Source organism: Trichosurus vulpecula, chromosome 3 (assembly GCF_011100635.1).
Source record: "Trichosurus vulpecula isolate mTriVul1 chromosome 3, mTriVul1.pri, whole genome shotgun sequence".
Taxonomy (NCBI): domain Eukaryota; kingdom Metazoa; phylum Chordata; class Mammalia; order Diprotodontia; family Phalangeridae; genus Trichosurus; species Trichosurus vulpecula.
The window spans coordinates 278,144,300-278,162,688 of record NC_050575.1 but is presented as its reverse complement, the minus strand read 5'-3'; the positions used below and the strand labels follow the sequence as shown (position 1 = coordinate 278,162,688).

Genomic DNA, 18,389 nt, shown 5'->3' with positions numbered 1-18,389 from the left:
GGAGGAAAAATCAAGATTTATAGGCCAGTATGTATCTCTTCTTGTCTGCAATGACCGAATTGTTTCACTTGTGGTCATAGCCACTTAAAGAGGAAAGTCCCCCAACAATCTTATCTGGAAATTTTCTCTGTGGGAATATTCTCAGTTTTAGGAGTTTAAAAAGGTTTCCCCTGCCCTGCCCCCTCCCCAAACAAGTTAAGAAGATGATGATCAACAGTCCATACTAATATTGTGAGCCTCCTGGGCTTTTTTTGATTGTTCCTCTAGCTGCATATGAGAGAGAGGCTCACATTTTGGCTTCAATTTTTGTGGTTAATTTTTCAAGTTTCCTGGGAAGGTGTGTTCAACCATTTTTTCAGATGGGAAAATTAAACTTTTCATTTTTACTCTGTGTGACCACTGTAGGATAGCACTGTCAGCATGAGAATGTGGGAAATGGGGATTAGCACTAAATTTTCCCATTGGGTGAGTTAGCATATGAATATGGTTTTTGATGGTTTTACAGTGACAGCAGACACATTTAGACAAAAACAAACCATATCAAGCATCTACCCTTCAGAGCAAAAGAACAACTTCTTCAAAGTGTACTAACCAATATATGGATTCTTCTAAGATAGCTCGTATAAGTACCAACCAGGAGACCTGTAACTGGAAGTTGGGGGTTTTCTCCAGGACATTGAAATTTAGAGGGCACTTGTTCATAATCTAGAAATAGTTTAGCACCTAATTAGTAAGTATAATTAGTTGAAATAGGAAGCTAACAGATGGGGAGCTTCCTTCCTATGGCCCCAGAACCCTAGCCTGCCCCTGACTTCCTCTCCCTTCCATCTCCAGTCTTCTCAGCAGCTCCTCCATGGTGTCTTTACATCCCTTTTCACTCTTAATTGATTTCCTCTTTAAAAGTTGGTCTGAGGGCATGTTCCATGCTGCTGCTTGCCTGGGGCAGTGAAAATGGTAATTATACCTTTTATAACAAGTGAAACTGAAATATCTTAAGTATGTACTACTTCTAGGATTCACGAATATGACAATGATGTCATTTATGGCAAACACTCAGAACAAAGGTAATAGGGATGCCATAGGGATGGAATATTTCCTAAAATAAGCCACATATTGCTGCTGTGAGATAATGGCTGTTTCACAGATAAAGCTCTAAACAGTCTTGCTAGACCCCATTAAGATGGATACTGGTAGACCAATAGCATAAACACTTAAATCAAACCTTGTTAATTTTTTTCCCCAATTATTTTTTTTCCCAATTGAGCTACATTGAATTTTAGGTGAGGAACAGGTTGCATGTTGAAGTTGGCCCAGGAATTCATCCTAAGCTCTTCAAACCCTAGGGAAATTATTCCTCCTGATCTACATCAGTTGCAAATATGGCTTTTTATAATGATGGTCTCAAGGTCTTTTTTTTGGGGGGGAACAGTTTTAGGGAGATGTTAGGGAGACATGAATCATGTCATAACTAAACACTGGCAGAATAAAACGAAATGGACTATTTGAACACAGTAAAAGTTCTAAATCTTATCAGTGTTAGAACATCATTTCCAATTTGCATAGCCACACAAATGGAGTGCAGTGTTAAACATACTGCCATGTAACAGTAGAGTTTAGAAGATAATGGGTATAAAGTTCCTTTATGATTTAAAGGTATCCAATCATCCATGCTGTTCACTTCTGCATTCTGCCACAATCACCACCATCTTGTTTATTTAAGGTTGCTAATTATATACATCTATTTCTGGGTAAATCAATATGGAAGGCAGTTGCAGATGTGAATATTTGTCCATATGATGAGTATGACAGCTTTCGCTAGTTGGTGCCAAACTAGTTGATGCCAAATGGATTCTGATCTGGATAGAAAGCAATGTGTTGTGCTTTATGAAGACTAAAGATCAGAGAAGTTTATTGTACACTATCTATCGAAAGAAAACCAATCTCAAATAATCAAGTGCAAATGTGCAATACAGTCGATAAATGCATCAGCTCTGTGAACAGGTTTCCTGTTATAATTAAAAATAAGTGATTTCTTTGTTTGTTTTAAAAAATAGGCCTTATACTCTCATTTACTAGTATTGGCCACTGTTTGTACCATAGACAAAGACATTCAATCAGTATGTAATATGCCATTACATTTCATACCAGAATGTGTATGGGGGGAGAATTGTGGGGGGTGGGGTGAAGAGAGAGAAGACTGTCCTGAATGAATTAGAAGTGATCAGTGCTTAAAGTAAATACAAGAATTGGCATGGGGAATGTCCACAGTTTCAATAAATACAAGTGTTACAAGCATAGGTGTTTCTCAACTTGGTGGAATTTTTCTGCATATTAATACAGTATCATACAAAATAGCAGGGCTATCAAGAGCAGTGATTGGCAAAAACTTTCACAAGAACTTATGCTCATGAGCGAGTCTTCATGGAACATATTCTGCATTTTAAGAAGTGCCATCTCTCTGTTCCTCTCATCCTCCCTCTGACCCTCCAGGGAGTGGTGAGTCAGCTTGGCAGTGTTCTGTTAGCAAAGTTCCCCCATTAGCAATCTGGCTGGGTCCAGTGTACTCATTACTGAGTGGCAAATTGCGACTTCATCGACAACGTCTGTGCAAAGTACGCTTCTTTCTTTTCAAAGAAACCAGTGTCTCTAACTCATTTACGAAAGGCTGAAGCCTTTTGTTTCTATCCGGGTTGCCCTGAATGCGATTCTAACAAGAGGAAATCACAAGTTAGGTAGGGGAGCTTATGACACAGACTGTACCTGGTACCTTGTGGATGGTGTGAGACAGGGCTCCCCTCATCAAAGGCTCAGGCAGGCTGGAACTATTGCTTGGAAAACTAGAAATATCCTAACAATAAATTGATGGCCATAACGGACACCAGAAAAGTGTTGTCTTCCCTCCAATGTGCTTTCCCTTCTCTGTTTCCTATAAGACTTTAAGAGATGTCTAATTCCGAGTAAAAAGTCATTCTCTGTTGCCTCATCAATTCCTTTTAATAAACAGTAAAGCCACTCATACTCCAAAGTACCTTGAGGTTTAGTTCCCATAAAACACTGCATTTATGACCTTTGGATCACTGATTGTAATCCAAAATGCAGGAGGAAAAGATGTAAGAGAGGCTCTCTGGAAAAAGGAAAAAAAAAAGAACAAAACAACCCCAAACCCAGAATCCCATAATTATCCTCAGAAAAACACCCCATACAATCAGTGTAGCCTCTTCTCTATGTCACCCACAATCTCAAGTCATAAATTAGATTAGTCTTCCATCAAATAACTTAAAAAAGAGGAGGAATTGGAACAAGTTCTGTCTGGCTCAGCGCCAGGTAGCAGCCAGTGCTTCTAAGATCCCAGTCACTGTTCGGAGAGATAGAGATTGAAAAATCATACGAACGTGGAAAGTCTTCACATCGACACAGGAGTTTTCCCGATGGGGGTGAACAGGGTGGAGGTTGGGAGTGAGAAAGAGGGAAAAATGGAGGGGAGCCAGGGCTAACCAGAGAGGAGAACAGCGAGCAGGATAGACTGTACTTCACGGCCCTTCGGAAGCACCCCGTGCTCTTGGTGGGGTGCCGGCCATGTTGAGTATTGCACAGAAAAAAGAAGGAAGTGGCACCTCAGCCTTGCCAAGTGGATCAGTGCTCCCTGCACATGGGCAAGTTCACAAAGGTGAAAACGTTGAATTCGGTCATGATGGAGAAACACAGGAAGATGCCATACAGGAAAAGGCACACAAACCCCAGCTTCTTGTCCAGCTTCCACTTGTTCATGTGGACACCAAATACCTGCAAACAGACACAGAACACTGGCTTTGACATGGGGAAGACATGAAAAGCCTTGGGTGGAATCAGTGCAAGTCTACTTTGAAAATCCCTCTCTTGGATCATAAATGATAAAATGACCAAAGACTTACATATCACATATAATAACCAAAGACTGAAATGATATTGGAAGCCTCATTCCTATTGTCATGATCTGGGAAGATTATGATTAATTTGCTATTAAAACAAGCAGAGTCGGAATCTTTATCTGAACTCTAGTTTTAGGCAACAAATTAGTAAGTATATTGCACATAGTGGGTACCCCAACAAATATTTTTTGAGCTGAATGTTTATTACATTTGGTTAAAAATACCAACTTTTTACAGCTTAGTGAAGATACAGTACAACTTTCTAACTTTATGGTACTGATCATTGAAGTTTATAGTGTTGACTTCAGGATCCTACAATGTCCTGAAGTACCTTCTGAATCTCCAGAGGAAGACTGAATTATTTTCAGTATCATTTTAGCGCATATGTTAAGCCTATCAATTGCATCTAATTCTTTAAGAGTTGGTTATCAGCATGTGCAATATATGAGCGTTCTCAGTTAACCAGAATATTCTACTAACTAAAGAATACCACCCCCCAACCTTTCTAGACAGAGGAATGTGCTGTCTTAAATTTCAGTGGGTGACTCGCCTATTTTCTTGATAAAGCTGTATGTGCCTGATGTGAGACAAGACCGCTTCCCTGTAGGAGGCCTGGCTTTATTTCAGGCAAGGATAAAAGATTGTTAGTGTGTTGCCAGGGCCTACTTCCAGAAAAGAATGGAAGCTGGCTGGGTCTTGAATAAGATTCCACCGAGTCACCATGAAGCACAAGACCATAAGGAAAATGCTCTCAGCAGAAGGCGTCCAAACAAATATAGGCATGAAAGGGTCAAGGGGAAGATGAAGAGAAACAGTCCATAGAGATGAAAATACTAACTGGGAAGTTGTATACATACCGTGACAAAAACCGAGGCTAAGAGCAAGCCAACAGAGTAGATCAGTCCCCTGCTATTCAGTCGAATCTGTAAGGAAGGAATTTCAAACTGAAACATGGTTTTATAAAAGCCATTTTCCCTTTCCTTGGCACACCGTCAACTTTAAAATAGCATTGTCTGTAAGAATCCTCCTAAAACAAAGAAAAGCGAATGGTCTTTATGCCTCTCCCAACACCCTCCTTCAGGCAACCTTGATGAGGAGAAGAAAGATTAATCAAAAGATTTAATTAACTAGAATTCTCTTCTGTGCTCTATTTCAATGACTTCTCTCCCATATTTCCCTAGAGTGGTTATTAGCACAGTCCTGGGCCCAAAATTAGATGCTCAATCAATACCTGTTGGTCTATTGATGACTTGTACAATATTCAGCGATGTTCAGAAAATTACTCTGCAGAACTAAAAGGTGTGCAATTGTTACAGAAAGATTCAAATGTTCTATTTACTAAGCCAGTATAGTAGAGCTTTTAGAAAGATCTTCAATAGTAAGTGTCTTCGGTTAGCCCTCGAAAAACTCAATAAATGTTATGATGTAGAAGGTGAAATGGCATAGTAGTAGAGATGGGCCTGACCTTGCCATAGGAGGACTTAGGCCTTAGTCCTTCCTCCTGACACACAGCAGTTGTGGGACCACCAGCAACATTTCAGTGCCCCAGGACTCTAAGTTACAGATGCATGGTGGGAATTCCTACACTGAGAGTTCATCTTGGTAGAATCACCCTGCCAAAAATTCTTTTTTACATGGCACTATGCTATGTGTTGAAGATAAAAAGATAAAATGGAAATGATTTCTGTCTTCAGGGGATTCACATTGTACAAGGGGATATATGCACACAGGTAAGTAAATAGAAAATTATACTAGGTAATTTCAAGAGAGAGGAAGCACTAACATGCACTAACAGGGCATGAGGAAATGGATCTCCTGGTGCTGTTAAAACTTGTGTCTGAGACTAGAACGATCCATTTCCAAAACTGGGTGGACTAATATCCCATTCTTAATTACTCAGTGGGGCTCTCAGATGATGTAAAGCTTCCACAGTTTAATAGAATACGATCATTGGTCCTTAACCATAAACAGAGGATGAAGAAAGTCTTGAGGTTAGCTGGTGCAGCTCTGGCAATATTTGCTGTTTTCCAACAGCTGGATTCCTTCTGGTTTTTAAGACTGCTATTAATGACACAAGAATTTCCATTTGGAATCTGGCTAAAGGCACCAGGGACTGAAATGCCAGCACGGGAAATATGCTTCTCTTGGGTCAGCAGCCAATGTGTTAGTTGCAATGTGGCTTTTCTGAAGGATGATAACCCAAAGCAAAGCAGAAAACTCTTGGTCTCTAACTCTACCATTAAGAAAAAAGAAGATGCCTTATCCCTGCTTGAGGTTGTGAGCTTCTAGAGAGACTGAGACTACCTTGTTCATTCTCCTGCGCCCTCAGTAAAGGGGCTTACAGAACTCAAACTAGAACTCAAAAGAATGTTTGTTGGGCTGAAATAATTGATTTAGCCAGGCCACAACAGTATCCCAGTGGCCTGAGGTGATTTGTAATTCTTGAGTCACTTGTGGTTGTCGTTCAGACTTTGAGTCTGTGTCTGACTCTTTGTGACCCTGTGTACCATACTGCCCATGGGGCTTTCTTGGCAAAGACACTGGAGTGGTTTGCCCTTTCCTTCTCCAGTGGATTAAGGGAAACAGAAGTGACTTGCCTAGGGTCACACAGCTAATAAGTATCTGAGATCACTTTTGAACTCAGGTCTTCCATAGCGACTTTTACCTGCTACAATTTATATGTATGTATATATGAGTATGTATATACATGCATATACATACCTACATATATATACCCCTTACAAATGGAAAGCCAATCATGGCAGCACTGTAATCATCAATTACTTTAACACCACATCTGGAAAAAGCAACATGTTTTCTAAAGCAATCACAGGTCACAGATTCCTTATTTTATATATACCACCTGCCCGAGCTCCAGGGAAATGAAGTAACGTGCCTAGATTAATAAAATCTCAGAATCAGAGAATCTCTGGAATGAAAAGGGCCATCTGTTCTAACCTATGCCTAGCCAAGAACACTGTCTGTACTATCCCTGATAGGTGGTCATTCAACTTGCCCTCTTAGCATTAGAACCCAGGAAAAGGAAATGAACAGTTCTCTTTGCATCTGGCACTAGGACCCTTAAGATTAGGTGCAGGTGTATTAAGTAGGCCTATCAAAAATTGGTAACAAACACAGCGCAGGTGGGGTAGGCAAAGAACTACTCAAAGTTCCCGTGTAGGCAAAGCCTCAGTTACTGCATCCTAGCTATTCTAACTTTTGAGAAAAGCTTGGGTTGAAGTCTTTGTCACTCTCTACTTAGGGTAAAGTCCTAATGGGAAACTTTTTTTGCCTTTGGAAGATCATGGAAAATAGAATATCTAAGGAAACATTCATTTTAGACATGGGTTTACACTTTAAAATTGGATCATTTTTAAGAGATATTTTTAAGGGGTATTCTTTATCAGCAGAGACATTTCATTAGGAAACCATTAAACAGACCTAAGTCTGTACTGTAGTGATTTGTGGAAAACCATTTAATCTTCCCAAAGGGACCTAGTTGAAAATATGAAAAGTTCTTTTATGAGTTTGATGGCATATTTAAATCTATTGTAACAGCCTAATTGATTTCCTTGCCTCAATTCTCTCTCCTCTTCAGTCTGTTTTCAACATAGCAGCAAAAGTGATGTTCTTAAAGTGCAGGCTTGTCATGCCTTGTCACTCCTCTGCTCAAAAAGTCTCAGTGGCTTCCTATCACATATATAATCAAATATAACCTCCTTTGTCGGGCATTTAAAGTCCTTTGCAACCTGGCTCTAATCTACTTTTCTAGGCTCTTTGCAAATTACTTGCCCTGTATCAATCGAGCCAAACTGGCTGACTTGCTGTTTTTTGTATGTGGCATTTAAATTTAATTTAAATTTGGGTCAGCATTTGGGTTATCATCCTTCGGAAAAGCCACATTGCAACCAACATATTGACTGCTAACCCAAGTCTGGTAGAGAAACACATTTCCTGTGCTGGCATTTCAGTCCCTGGTGTCTTTAGCCAGATTCCAAATCCTTGCATCATTAACAGCAGACTTAGAAACCAGAAGGAATCCACCTGTTGTCAGACTTTAATAAAAAATTTAAGATTTTTCATTTATGAACAGATTCTGTGCAATAAGGTCTCAGGAAAGGAAATACTTTACAATTCAAGAGTATGTTCATTAAAGTAAGGGGAAGGGGGATGGGGGGAGTGGGGTGACAGAAGGGAGGGCTGACTGGGGAATGAAGCAATCAGAATATTTGCCATCTTGGAATGGGGGGGAGGGCAGAAATGGGGAGAAAATTTGTAACTCAAAATCTTGTGGAAATCAATGTTGAAAAGTAATATATTAAATAAAAATTATAAAATTAAAAAAAGAGTATGTTCCTTATAGAATGAACAAATAATAACAGGTTGATATAAACCTCACTGTGGATGACCTGCCCCTAACAGTCTTGTGTCTTACTTGAAGTAAACTCATGATTTTGTTTCCATGATTTGAAAGGTAGTTATAGAGACACCAAAGGAGCTAGTAAAGTTTTGCCATTTCTCAGCTACCCACAATCTGTCGATTGCTGCTGTGTATTTTTTGGATTTCCATCTCCTGATCCAGTGTTTTTGAATAGGCTGCCTATCCCTTGTCCCAGCAGTGAATTCCTTCTAGAACCTCATTTTCTTAGAATACTTAGCTCCCTTCAGAGCTCAAATTCCATCTCAATTAGCCAATTAATAAATATTTATTAATAACCCAGTATGCCCATGACACTGTGCTAAGGGCTGAGGATATAAAGACAAAAAAGAAATATTTGAAGCCTTTTCTGATTTCCTTTCCTACTCTGCACCTCCAATTACTTCATATTAACTTTTTATATATTTGACATTTCCTTATACATGCACACGTTGTTCCCCCGATCGAATATAAGGCCATTGTGGGGGCTGTTTGTTGCCTTTTTGTCCCCAGCATTTAGGCACGGTGCCTGGAATACAGAGGGTACTTAATAAATGCTTGTTGAATTAATTGATGGGGAACTTCAAGGACCTGTATTTACTAAACTAGAATGCTAGATGTGGAATCAGCAAGACATGAGTTCAACTCCATCCTCAGACATTTATTAGCTGTATGACCCTGGGCAAGTCACTTAACCTCTGCCTCAGTTTCCTCATTTATAAAATGGAATAATGGCACCCATCTCACAGGGGTTGTTATGAGGATCGAGTGAGATAACATGTAGAGCACTTCGTGAACCTTAAAGGGCTGTATAGATGCTAGCTATTTATTATTATTACTACTATTAATGATGATTATCACTACTAATAGTTAGCATTCATTATTATTGCTGCTACTAGTGATATAACTCCTACTAAGAGTAGCTAGCATTTACATTGCCCTTTAAGGTTTGCAAAGTACTTTGCACATGTTATCTCATCTGATCCTCTTAACAGCCCCTGTGAGATGAGGTGCTGTCACCATTCCCACGTGTAACTTGGCCAGGGTCACACAGCTATTAAGTATCTGAGGCAGGATTTGAATTCAAGGTCTTCTTGACTCTAATTGCAGAGGCCATCTACTGCCACAACGACTACTATTGACACACTAGTCTCCCTGAAATCACTGGAAAAGAAAGGAGTAAAGGAAATGTAGTTGAACTACCATTATATCAACATAATCATGGGATAATTCTGAAGAGACTTTGCTGAATTGGATTGCGTTCACTTTGACAGCCAGACACACGCAGTTGCCTAATCTGTTATGAACGGATAAGTCTAAAAACAAAATTGTTGTTGTTACTGAGTTATTTCAGTCTTATCTGACTCTTTGTGGTCCCATTTGGGGTCTTCTTGGCAAAACATATTGGAATCGTTTGACATTTCCTTCTCCACCTCATGTTACAGATGAGGAAGCTAAAGCAAACAGGGTTAAGTGACTTGCCCAGGGTCACAGAACTAATAAGTGTCTGAAGCCAGATTTGAACTTCTGAAGATGAATCTTCCTCACTCCAAGCCCAGTGCTCTACCCACTGAGCCACCTAGCTCTCCCAAACACGAAATGGCCATCCTCTAATCAATATTGGACAAATGGTCCCTGGAGATAGACATTTCATAAAATTGGAGAGTTTCACGAGACACTAATTAAAATCATGATTTCATCATAATTTCTATTTATGTAGCTCTTTACAGTTTTCAAAACCCTTTCCTCCCAACAATCAGATCAGATCACTGCTGCAAATATTCTTATGCTCATTTTACAGAAAGAAAAATAGTTGATTTGGGATGTTCATCAGTATTTGTGAAATTCTACAGCTGGAATCACCTACAGAGATAATTTAGTCCCATTCCCTCATTTTACAGATGAGAAGGAGAGGATCAAAGAGTGACTTTTGTTCACTTAGTGTATAATAGAACAGAGACATGAACTCGGGTCTCCAGGGATTTTGTTCAGTGGTCATCCTACTATACCAGAATCATCCAGTACCAAAATTTCAGAGTTGGAAGGGAAGTCAGAAGCCATCTAGTCCAAGCCATTAAAAAAAAAATCTACGCTCTAACACCCCAAATGAGTCCTTATCTAAGCTTTTGCTCCATGACCTTGGGTGAAAGAGAACCTCTGGACAGTTTTAACTTAGCAAGGAAGTTTTTCCTTCCAGCAAGCCTGAATTAGCCTCTTTGTGATGTCTAATCATCGCTCCTAGTTTTGCCACAGTGGACCAGACACAATGGGTCTGGTTCCTCTTCCACACACCAGCTTTCACATACTAGAAGATAGATCTCTTGTTTCCCCTGTTTTCTCTTCTCCAGGCTATATACCAGCCTGGTTTCCCTTTGTTGTTGCTGAGTTGTTTTTCAGTCATGACAACAGCATGAACTAAATAAAGGCTCTTTATCAACCTGGCTATTCTCTGTATACTCTCAGGCTCACCGATAACCTTCCTAAAATATGGTAACCAGGACTGAACGCAATAATCTATATGTGGACAAAATACTGTGTAACTCTCATGTCCTTTTATTGTGGATTCTGTCTCTCTCCTAATGCAACCCAAATTTGCATTTACCTTTTTTGGCTACCTTATCAAATTGTAAATTCATATTGAATTTGCAGTCTGCCAAATCTCCTAAATCTTTTTCAGATTTATTGCTATCTTGCTGTGCTTTTCCCAATCTTGTACACAAGAAGTTTTTTTTAAATAGCTAGCTAACACTTATATAGTGCTTTAAAATTTGTGAAACATTTTACAAATATTATCTTATTTGATCTTCACAATTCTTGGAGAACAGAGGTGCTATTAAAACTCTTATTTTACCATTGAGTAAACTGAGACCAATAGAAGTTAAGTGACTTGAGTACAGTCACATAGCTAGTATTTGGGGTTGGCTTTGGACTCATCTTTCTGACTCCAGATTCAGCACTATATCCACTGTGTCATCTAGCTGACTCTTTAATCTACATATAAACCTTTACATTTGTCCCCATTAGATTTGATTTTATTAGATTCTGCCCAAAGTTACAGCCTGTCAAGATCTATTTGAATTCTAATTTGTCTTTCAGTGTGTTAGATGTCCCTCCCAGCTTGGGGTCATTTGTAAATTTGATAAGCCTGTCATCTATGTCTTTATCATTCATAAAAATCTCAACTAATCACAAATCACAGAGCAGCCTGTTACAAGCCTTCTTCCAAGCCAACACTAAACTATTAGTGACTGCTCTTTTGGTCTAGCTGTTCAGACAGCTTCATATCCACCTATCTGGGTTATCCTCTAACCCCATATCTATCCATCTTTTAAAAAAAACAAACAGCAATAGCTTTAGAGACTTTATTAAGTGATTTTCTAAATCACAGGCAAATTATATTATTCCCCATTTACTGGTATAGTAACTGATTTAAAAAAAAAGGAAATATGGTTAGTCTGGCATGATAGGTTCCTGACTAAACAATGCCACTTATTTGTAATCACCGTTTTTTTTTTTCTCCTAAGCATTCACTAACCAGAATACAGTTGAGGATTTTGCTAGGGAGTGAAGTGAAGATCGCTGATCTAGAATTTATAGATTCTTCTCTCCAACATATACACATGCAATATACACACACACGTACGCACACACACATATATGTATTATATATATGCATATACAGACATGTATGTATATATAGTCAATTAATATCTTTACATATGCATATATAATATTTATGGTCTCCCAAGCCAACACACAAACATTATGTTTTGCATTTGTGTGTTAACAGAAATAATTATGGAAATATTAATCATATTTACATAGTAATTTAATTCATAAAGTAGGCCATATGCATGATCTCATTTGATCCTCACAAAAGCCTGTAAGGCAGGTTCTACAGAAATCATCACCCCCATTTTGTAGGTAACTAAGGCCCAGAGGTGTTAAGTCCAAGATCAGGTGGTTCTTTAGTGTCAGAGCCAGGATTAGAACCTAGACCTTCTGGATTTCCAAGTCAGGGCCGTTTCTACTTCACCTGACTAGCCCCAGCAATAGTTGGGAGTGCTTATTCTCCTTCAGGGTCTCTTCTATTTTTGCCCAATACTCTGAGGCTTTCTGCATGCATGTAAAAAATGAACCACTGCTATTTCTTTATTTTCATAGACTCGTAGGAGCTTACATTTGGCAGTGATCTAAGATGTAATCGAGTTCAAATCACTCTGATAAATATTCATCATAGTTTCCCCATAGGAACAAAAGGAAAAAAATAAACCAAAAAGTAAAATCATGACACGAACATTGGAGAGCTCAAAGACGTAGCATGAGAAAGTGGGCGACTTGAAAGCATTTTGTATATTCTCTAATCTGCTAAACAAGAAATTTTGAATTCATTTATCTGAACACTGCACACTATTTAGATAGTCTCTCATTAGAGCTGCATGGCACAGTTAAAAAACCTTCCCTGTAAGCAGAAATAATCATTTCCTTGGAGAAATGAGGCTAGTACTTAAGTAGGAAACTGCTGGCTGACAGTATGGTTTAACTAGAGTAACAATCAACAACAAAGAATTATCCATTGAACACCATGATGTTGTGCAAAGCACTATGCTAGGCAGTATTGGGAACACGAAAGTTCAGAAAATTAGATTCTCTGTCGTCAGAGACTATATAAAATAGCTGGGGAGATGTGATATGAAAACGTGTCCTTCTAGGAAAAGAAAGCTAGCCATACAAGGTGGTAAATAAATTCTAGGTGACTGAGACCGTGAGGGAGGGGGGGGAAGAGGTGAAGGCAGAGAGAATGACCTAAGCAAAAGGCACAGAGGTAGAATAGTTAAGAGTGTGCAGGGAATAGTGAAGAGGCCATTTTGGTTAAAACAATGGCCATGAGAGATAAGGGCTATATTGTGAAGGGCTTTGAATGCTAGGGTAAAGAGTTTGGATCTCTATCTTCTAGGCAGTAGGAAAGCAATTAAGATTTTTTGAGCAAGGGAGTGTCATAATGAATTTTTTTTTGGAGAAAGATTAATCTGATCTCCAATTACTTTTTAGCCAATCACCAAAACCTTTAAAAAACACACATAATTAAACTCTATTCACTACAGAAATGTTAGATCTGAAAGAAGTGAACCTTTGGAAATTCAAGCCCTAAAAATAAAAACTAGGCCTCTGACCATAAATAGAGCAGGAACTCAAAGAGGTAGAGAGTCATGAAATCCTCTACTAAAAAAACTTATCTGAAGTCATTTGATGGATAAGAGTGCCTTGGGCCACTCAGGCACCCAAAGGTGGAATTTAGGGACAAATAGAAAGTGGGATTTGCATGTTTTCTCCCACCTGAATGCACACCAAAGGTGAAATGAAGCATTTGTCTACAGCCAGAGGAAGCTGTAGTAAGCTAACTGAATTTAGGGCATTGAAGAAGACTGACAGCTTGGGTTCTACTCTTTTTTGCCATCACGGAGTCTCCATCTATAGTGTGTGGAGCCCTCTATCAATTGGTTACTTGTGCCTTAAACACTAGGTCTGCTCCTGCCCTGGGGCCAAATTAATAGAAATGTGAAGGACATGACAATCCTACTGAACTCTGACCTGGTCAGACCAAACCTGGAGCAATATGTTCAGTTCTGAGAAGTCTATTAGGAAGGCTATTAATAAGTTTCAGTGTGTCCAGAGGAAGGAGGTGGGGAAATATTTCATTCCTTCTCTAGATACTTGTTTTGTTGTTAAAAATAAGGCCAAAATGATTTTGGGGGGCAGCCAGGTGGTGCAGTGTATAGAATAACTGGCCTGGAGTCAGGAAGGCCTGAGTTCAAATCCAGTTTCAGACACTTTATTAGCTGTGTGATCCTGGGCAAGCAACGTAACCCCGTTTGCCTCAGTTTCCTCATCTGTAAAATGATTTGGAGAAGGAAATGATGAACCACTGTAGTATCTTTGCCAAGAAAATCCTAAATGAGGTTAGGAAGGGTCAGCCATGACTAAAACAACAGAACAGCAACAACTAAATATTTGTTATAGTGATACATTGTCTTCCTGTAGATTTAGGAAGGCAGCTTACAGACCACCTTGGGGTGCCTATTCTGAAGTGCCCATCACATGATTTACACATAGAGTGTTAAAAACAGTCCACTGGTGGGGACTGGGATGGCAAGGGATAGCTAAGTGATGTGAAATTATGCTATGGCAGGATTGGTTGCAAGACCTGGAGAAGAGAAAGTTGGATGGACGTGACCTGATGGCTGTCTTCAAATCTTCGAAGCACCGTCATTGTTAAGGCTCTCTTGCATACACTTAGCCTCACTGATGTAAAACAAAACAAAACCTCTCAGTCCTCTTGAGCCCACTGACCAACTTACTCACCCACCTCATCTCTCACCACTCCTGGCCAGGCTACATATGACTGCCAAAGTAATTTTCCTTAAGTGCTCATCTGATTTTGTTACTGCCCTACTTAATAAACTCCAATGACTCTCTATTGCCTCTTGGATAAAATATGAATAGCTCTGTTTAGGTTTGAAAACCCTGGGAAGACTAGAAAAGTTAGCCATTTAAATGTAGATTCTGACCTGGTTTTCTCATTTGGGTTGCCCAATACTGGTATTGCGGTATTGCTCTGTGTGTGTGTGTGTGTGTGTGTGTGTGTGTGTGTGTAGAAGTACAGCAGAAGGACACCAAACACAGCCCAATCTTTCCACTCACATTGTCGTACCTGTTGTGTTATAGAACTAGTCTTTCCTTTTGACTTAACCCAACTCATCCCCTCACTTCTCTTTGTCTTCCATTTCCCCTTCTTTCTCATTCACAGGTTCACTGCTCCTCTACACTCATGCAGACATTTCTGACACTTTGTTACCCTTCCTGAAGGGACTCTCCTATTTATATTACCACCTTCTTTCTCATTCACTCTACAATTCTCTGCACCAACGTGGACTTGAACACTGACTGTATTCTTCACCACACTCAAGGGAATCATTCAACCGATATTTATTAGTTACCTACTATGTTTCAGGCACTGTGCTATGTACTGGGGACACAAGAAGGAATCCACCCCAGTCTGCAAGGAACAAGAGAGAAAACAAATATACATATAGCACACATATAAAGTATATAAACATAAGTATTAGAAAGCAAATACAAAGTAGTTACTATAAGGTAGTTTGGGAGGGAGAACATAAGCAATTAAGGGCAAGGAAAGGTTTCATGCAGAAGGTAGTGCCTGAGATGCATCTTAAAGGAAGACAGGCAATATATGAGGGAGAAGTAAGGAGGGAATGCCTTCCAGGCATGTCAGGTAGCTAGAACCAAAGGATGGAAATGGGAAATGGTGTGCTGATCTATGCTTAAAGAAAATCACTTTGGCAGTAGCATATAGGATGGCCTGGAGTGGTGAGACACTTGAAGCAAGGAGACCAATATTAGGAGGGAATAGCAACAGTCTGGGTGGGAGGTGATAAGAGCCTGAACTAAAGTGGTAGTGGTAGTGAACAGTGAGAAGGGGCTGGAGAGATATTGTGAAGGTAGAAATATCTGGCAACTGGTTGAATATGGGAGGTAACGGAGAGTGAGGAGTGAAAGTGATGGTGGTGCCTGTGATAGAAATAGGGAAGTTTGTAAGAGTGGAGGGATTGGGGGAAACATGAGTTTGGTTTTATACGTGTTGTTTGGGATGTCTCTAAGGCATCCAATTTAAAGTGCTTTTAGGCAATTGGTGACATGTAATAAATGTTATTGAATGAATCTCAGGAGAGAGACTAGGGAGGCAGGTGGGTAGGGGTGAGGAAAAGAGGGGGGTGGGGAAAGAAGGGGAGAGGGGGGGAGGGAGGGAGAGAGAGAGAGAGAGAGAGAGAGAATGAATGAGAGAATAAATGAGAGAATGAACCCGAACATGAGAACCTAGGACAATACCTTGGGGAATACTCACATTTAGGAGGCAAGACATGCATGATGATGAGTTAGCAAAGGAATTCTAAGTAGGAGTGGTTAAACAAGTGGAGGGAAAATTAGGAGAGAATAATGCCATGAAAACTCAGTGAGGAGAGACCATCTAGGATAAGAGGGTGGTCAACAGTGTCAAATGTAGCAGATATGCTACTAGTAAGGATGAGGACTGGGCTAACATCATCAGATTTAGCAATTTATCTTTTTTTTTTGGAGTGGGGAAGCCAGGGCAATTGGGGTTAAGTGACTTGCCCAAGGTCACACAGCTGGTAAGTGTGTCAAGTATCTGAGTCCACATTTGAACCCAGGTCCTCCTGACTCCAGGGCTAGTGCTCTACTCACTGCTCCACCTAGCAGCCCCAGATTTAGCAATTTAAAGATCATTAGTGACTTTGGAGAGAGCAGTTTCATTTGAGCAAAGAGGTCAGAAGCCAAACTGCATAGGTTGAGAAGAGGAGAGGAGGTTGAGGCAGAAAATGTAGACAGCTTTTTTAAAGATGTTTGGCTGAGAAAAGGCCATGGCGTGAAGACATGAAAAGGGCCTCTTTGAAGGCAGTAAGAAAAGAACCAGTTGATAAGGAGAGGTTAACAGTTCTCAAGGTAGGCAGATGATTGAGGATGCAATCTACTGGAGAAGATGGAAGACCAAATGCAAACATAGGAGAAGGGTTGTCTTTTTGTTAGGGACTTGGGGGAGGGGGGAGAGACTGGGAGATGACGTCAATGTGTTTTGAGGCAAAGATAATGGGAGAAGAGGGAGCTCACATTGTATAATCTCAATTTTCTCGGTAGAGTAGGAGGAAAGGGACTCAGCTGGGACAGTGGTGAAAGACCTGTGAGGCTTGAGGAGGGAAGAACTTCTTTTGAAGAGAGATAAGGAATGAATTAGGGCACAATGAAATAATAGCTGCCTTGCTGCAGTGAAGACCCAGTTGAGGTTGGATAATATAAATTTGTAAGCACATTATTGCCAAATCCTGTGAGGTAACACAAGTATTATCTTTAGGCAGCTAGGTGGTGAAGTGGATAGAGTGCTGACCCTGGAGCCAGGAAGACCTGAGTTCAGATCCGACCTCAGGCACTTAACCTCTGCCTGCCTCAGTCTCCTCAGCTGTAAATTTGACATAATTGTAGCATCTATCTTGCAGGGTTGCTGTGAGGATCAAGTGGGCACTTAACATAGTGCTTAGCACATAGTAGGTGTTTAATAAATGCCTGTTTTCTTCTTTCCTTTTAAAGATAAGGAAATGGGCATAGAAAGGTTAAATAACTTACCTATGCTTACACAGCTAGTAAGAACTGAAGGTGGGATCTGAACTCAGGTCTTCATGATTCCAGGGCCAACACTATCTAAAAAACGTTACACTACCCCTAATAGATAGATTGCTCCTTTAGCCATGGAATGATCATTTAATTTAGCAAGGATTTATTTTAGTACCTACTTTGTACAAATGACTGTGTTAGATGCTGGAGATACAAAGACAAGGCTTTAAAAACAGCCCCTCACAGGCTGCTGGGGAATGCTAATATGACTACAGGCATTTCCGTTAGTCTAAGATAACAACTTTGTCCAGAACGAGGTGAATATGTTTTGCCCTGGTCAGCCACATATGGAATATTGTGGTTTTTCCCTGCTGGGTGCTTAGAAAGGGCACAGACAAACTGGAATCATGTAGAAGAGTTTGACCAAGATGGTGAGAGTACTTGAAACTATGCCTTAGAAAGACCAGTTACTAGAACTAGGGATATTTAGTCTGAAAAATTAAAGACTGGGGTAGGGGTGGAAATACTATATCTGTCTTCAAGTATCAACTAGGAGAGGAATTAGAATTTCTTTGCTTGGCCCTGGGAAGGCAGAACTAAGAACACTGAGTGGAAACTGCAGAGTCAAATTTGGGTTTGATATAATGAGAAATTTCCTAACAATTAGAGGTCTCTAAAAGTGGAATGAGTTGTCTTGGTTGTGGTATATGAATGTAATGGAATATAAGAAATGATGAGCGGGTGGATTTCAGAAAAACCTGGAAACACTTACATGAACTGATGCTGAGTGAAGTGAGCAGAACCAGGAGAACATTGTACGCAGTAACAGCAACATTGTGAGATGATCAGTTTTGATAGAC

The 18,389-nt window shown here is 39.9% G+C and overlaps 1 protein-coding gene across 1 annotated transcript in view; it reads right to left on the bottom strand.

The window, feature by feature from the left end:
* Positions 1-2,029: 2,029 nt before the first annotated feature.
* LOC118842481 (sodium/potassium/calcium exchanger 3) overlaps positions 2,030-18,389 on the bottom strand; it is a 122,704-nt gene continuing 106,344 nt past the window's right edge. Inside the window, exons 11-12 of the mRNA XM_036749970.1 lie at positions 4,766-4,831; positions 2,030-3,783 (exon numbers count right to left, since the gene is read on the bottom strand). Coding sequence (XP_036605865.1) covers positions 3,634-3,783; positions 4,766-4,831 — 216 coding nt within the window. The 3' untranslated portion in view covers positions 2,030-3,633. The remainder of the gene's footprint in view (positions 3,784-4,765; positions 4,832-18,389) is intronic.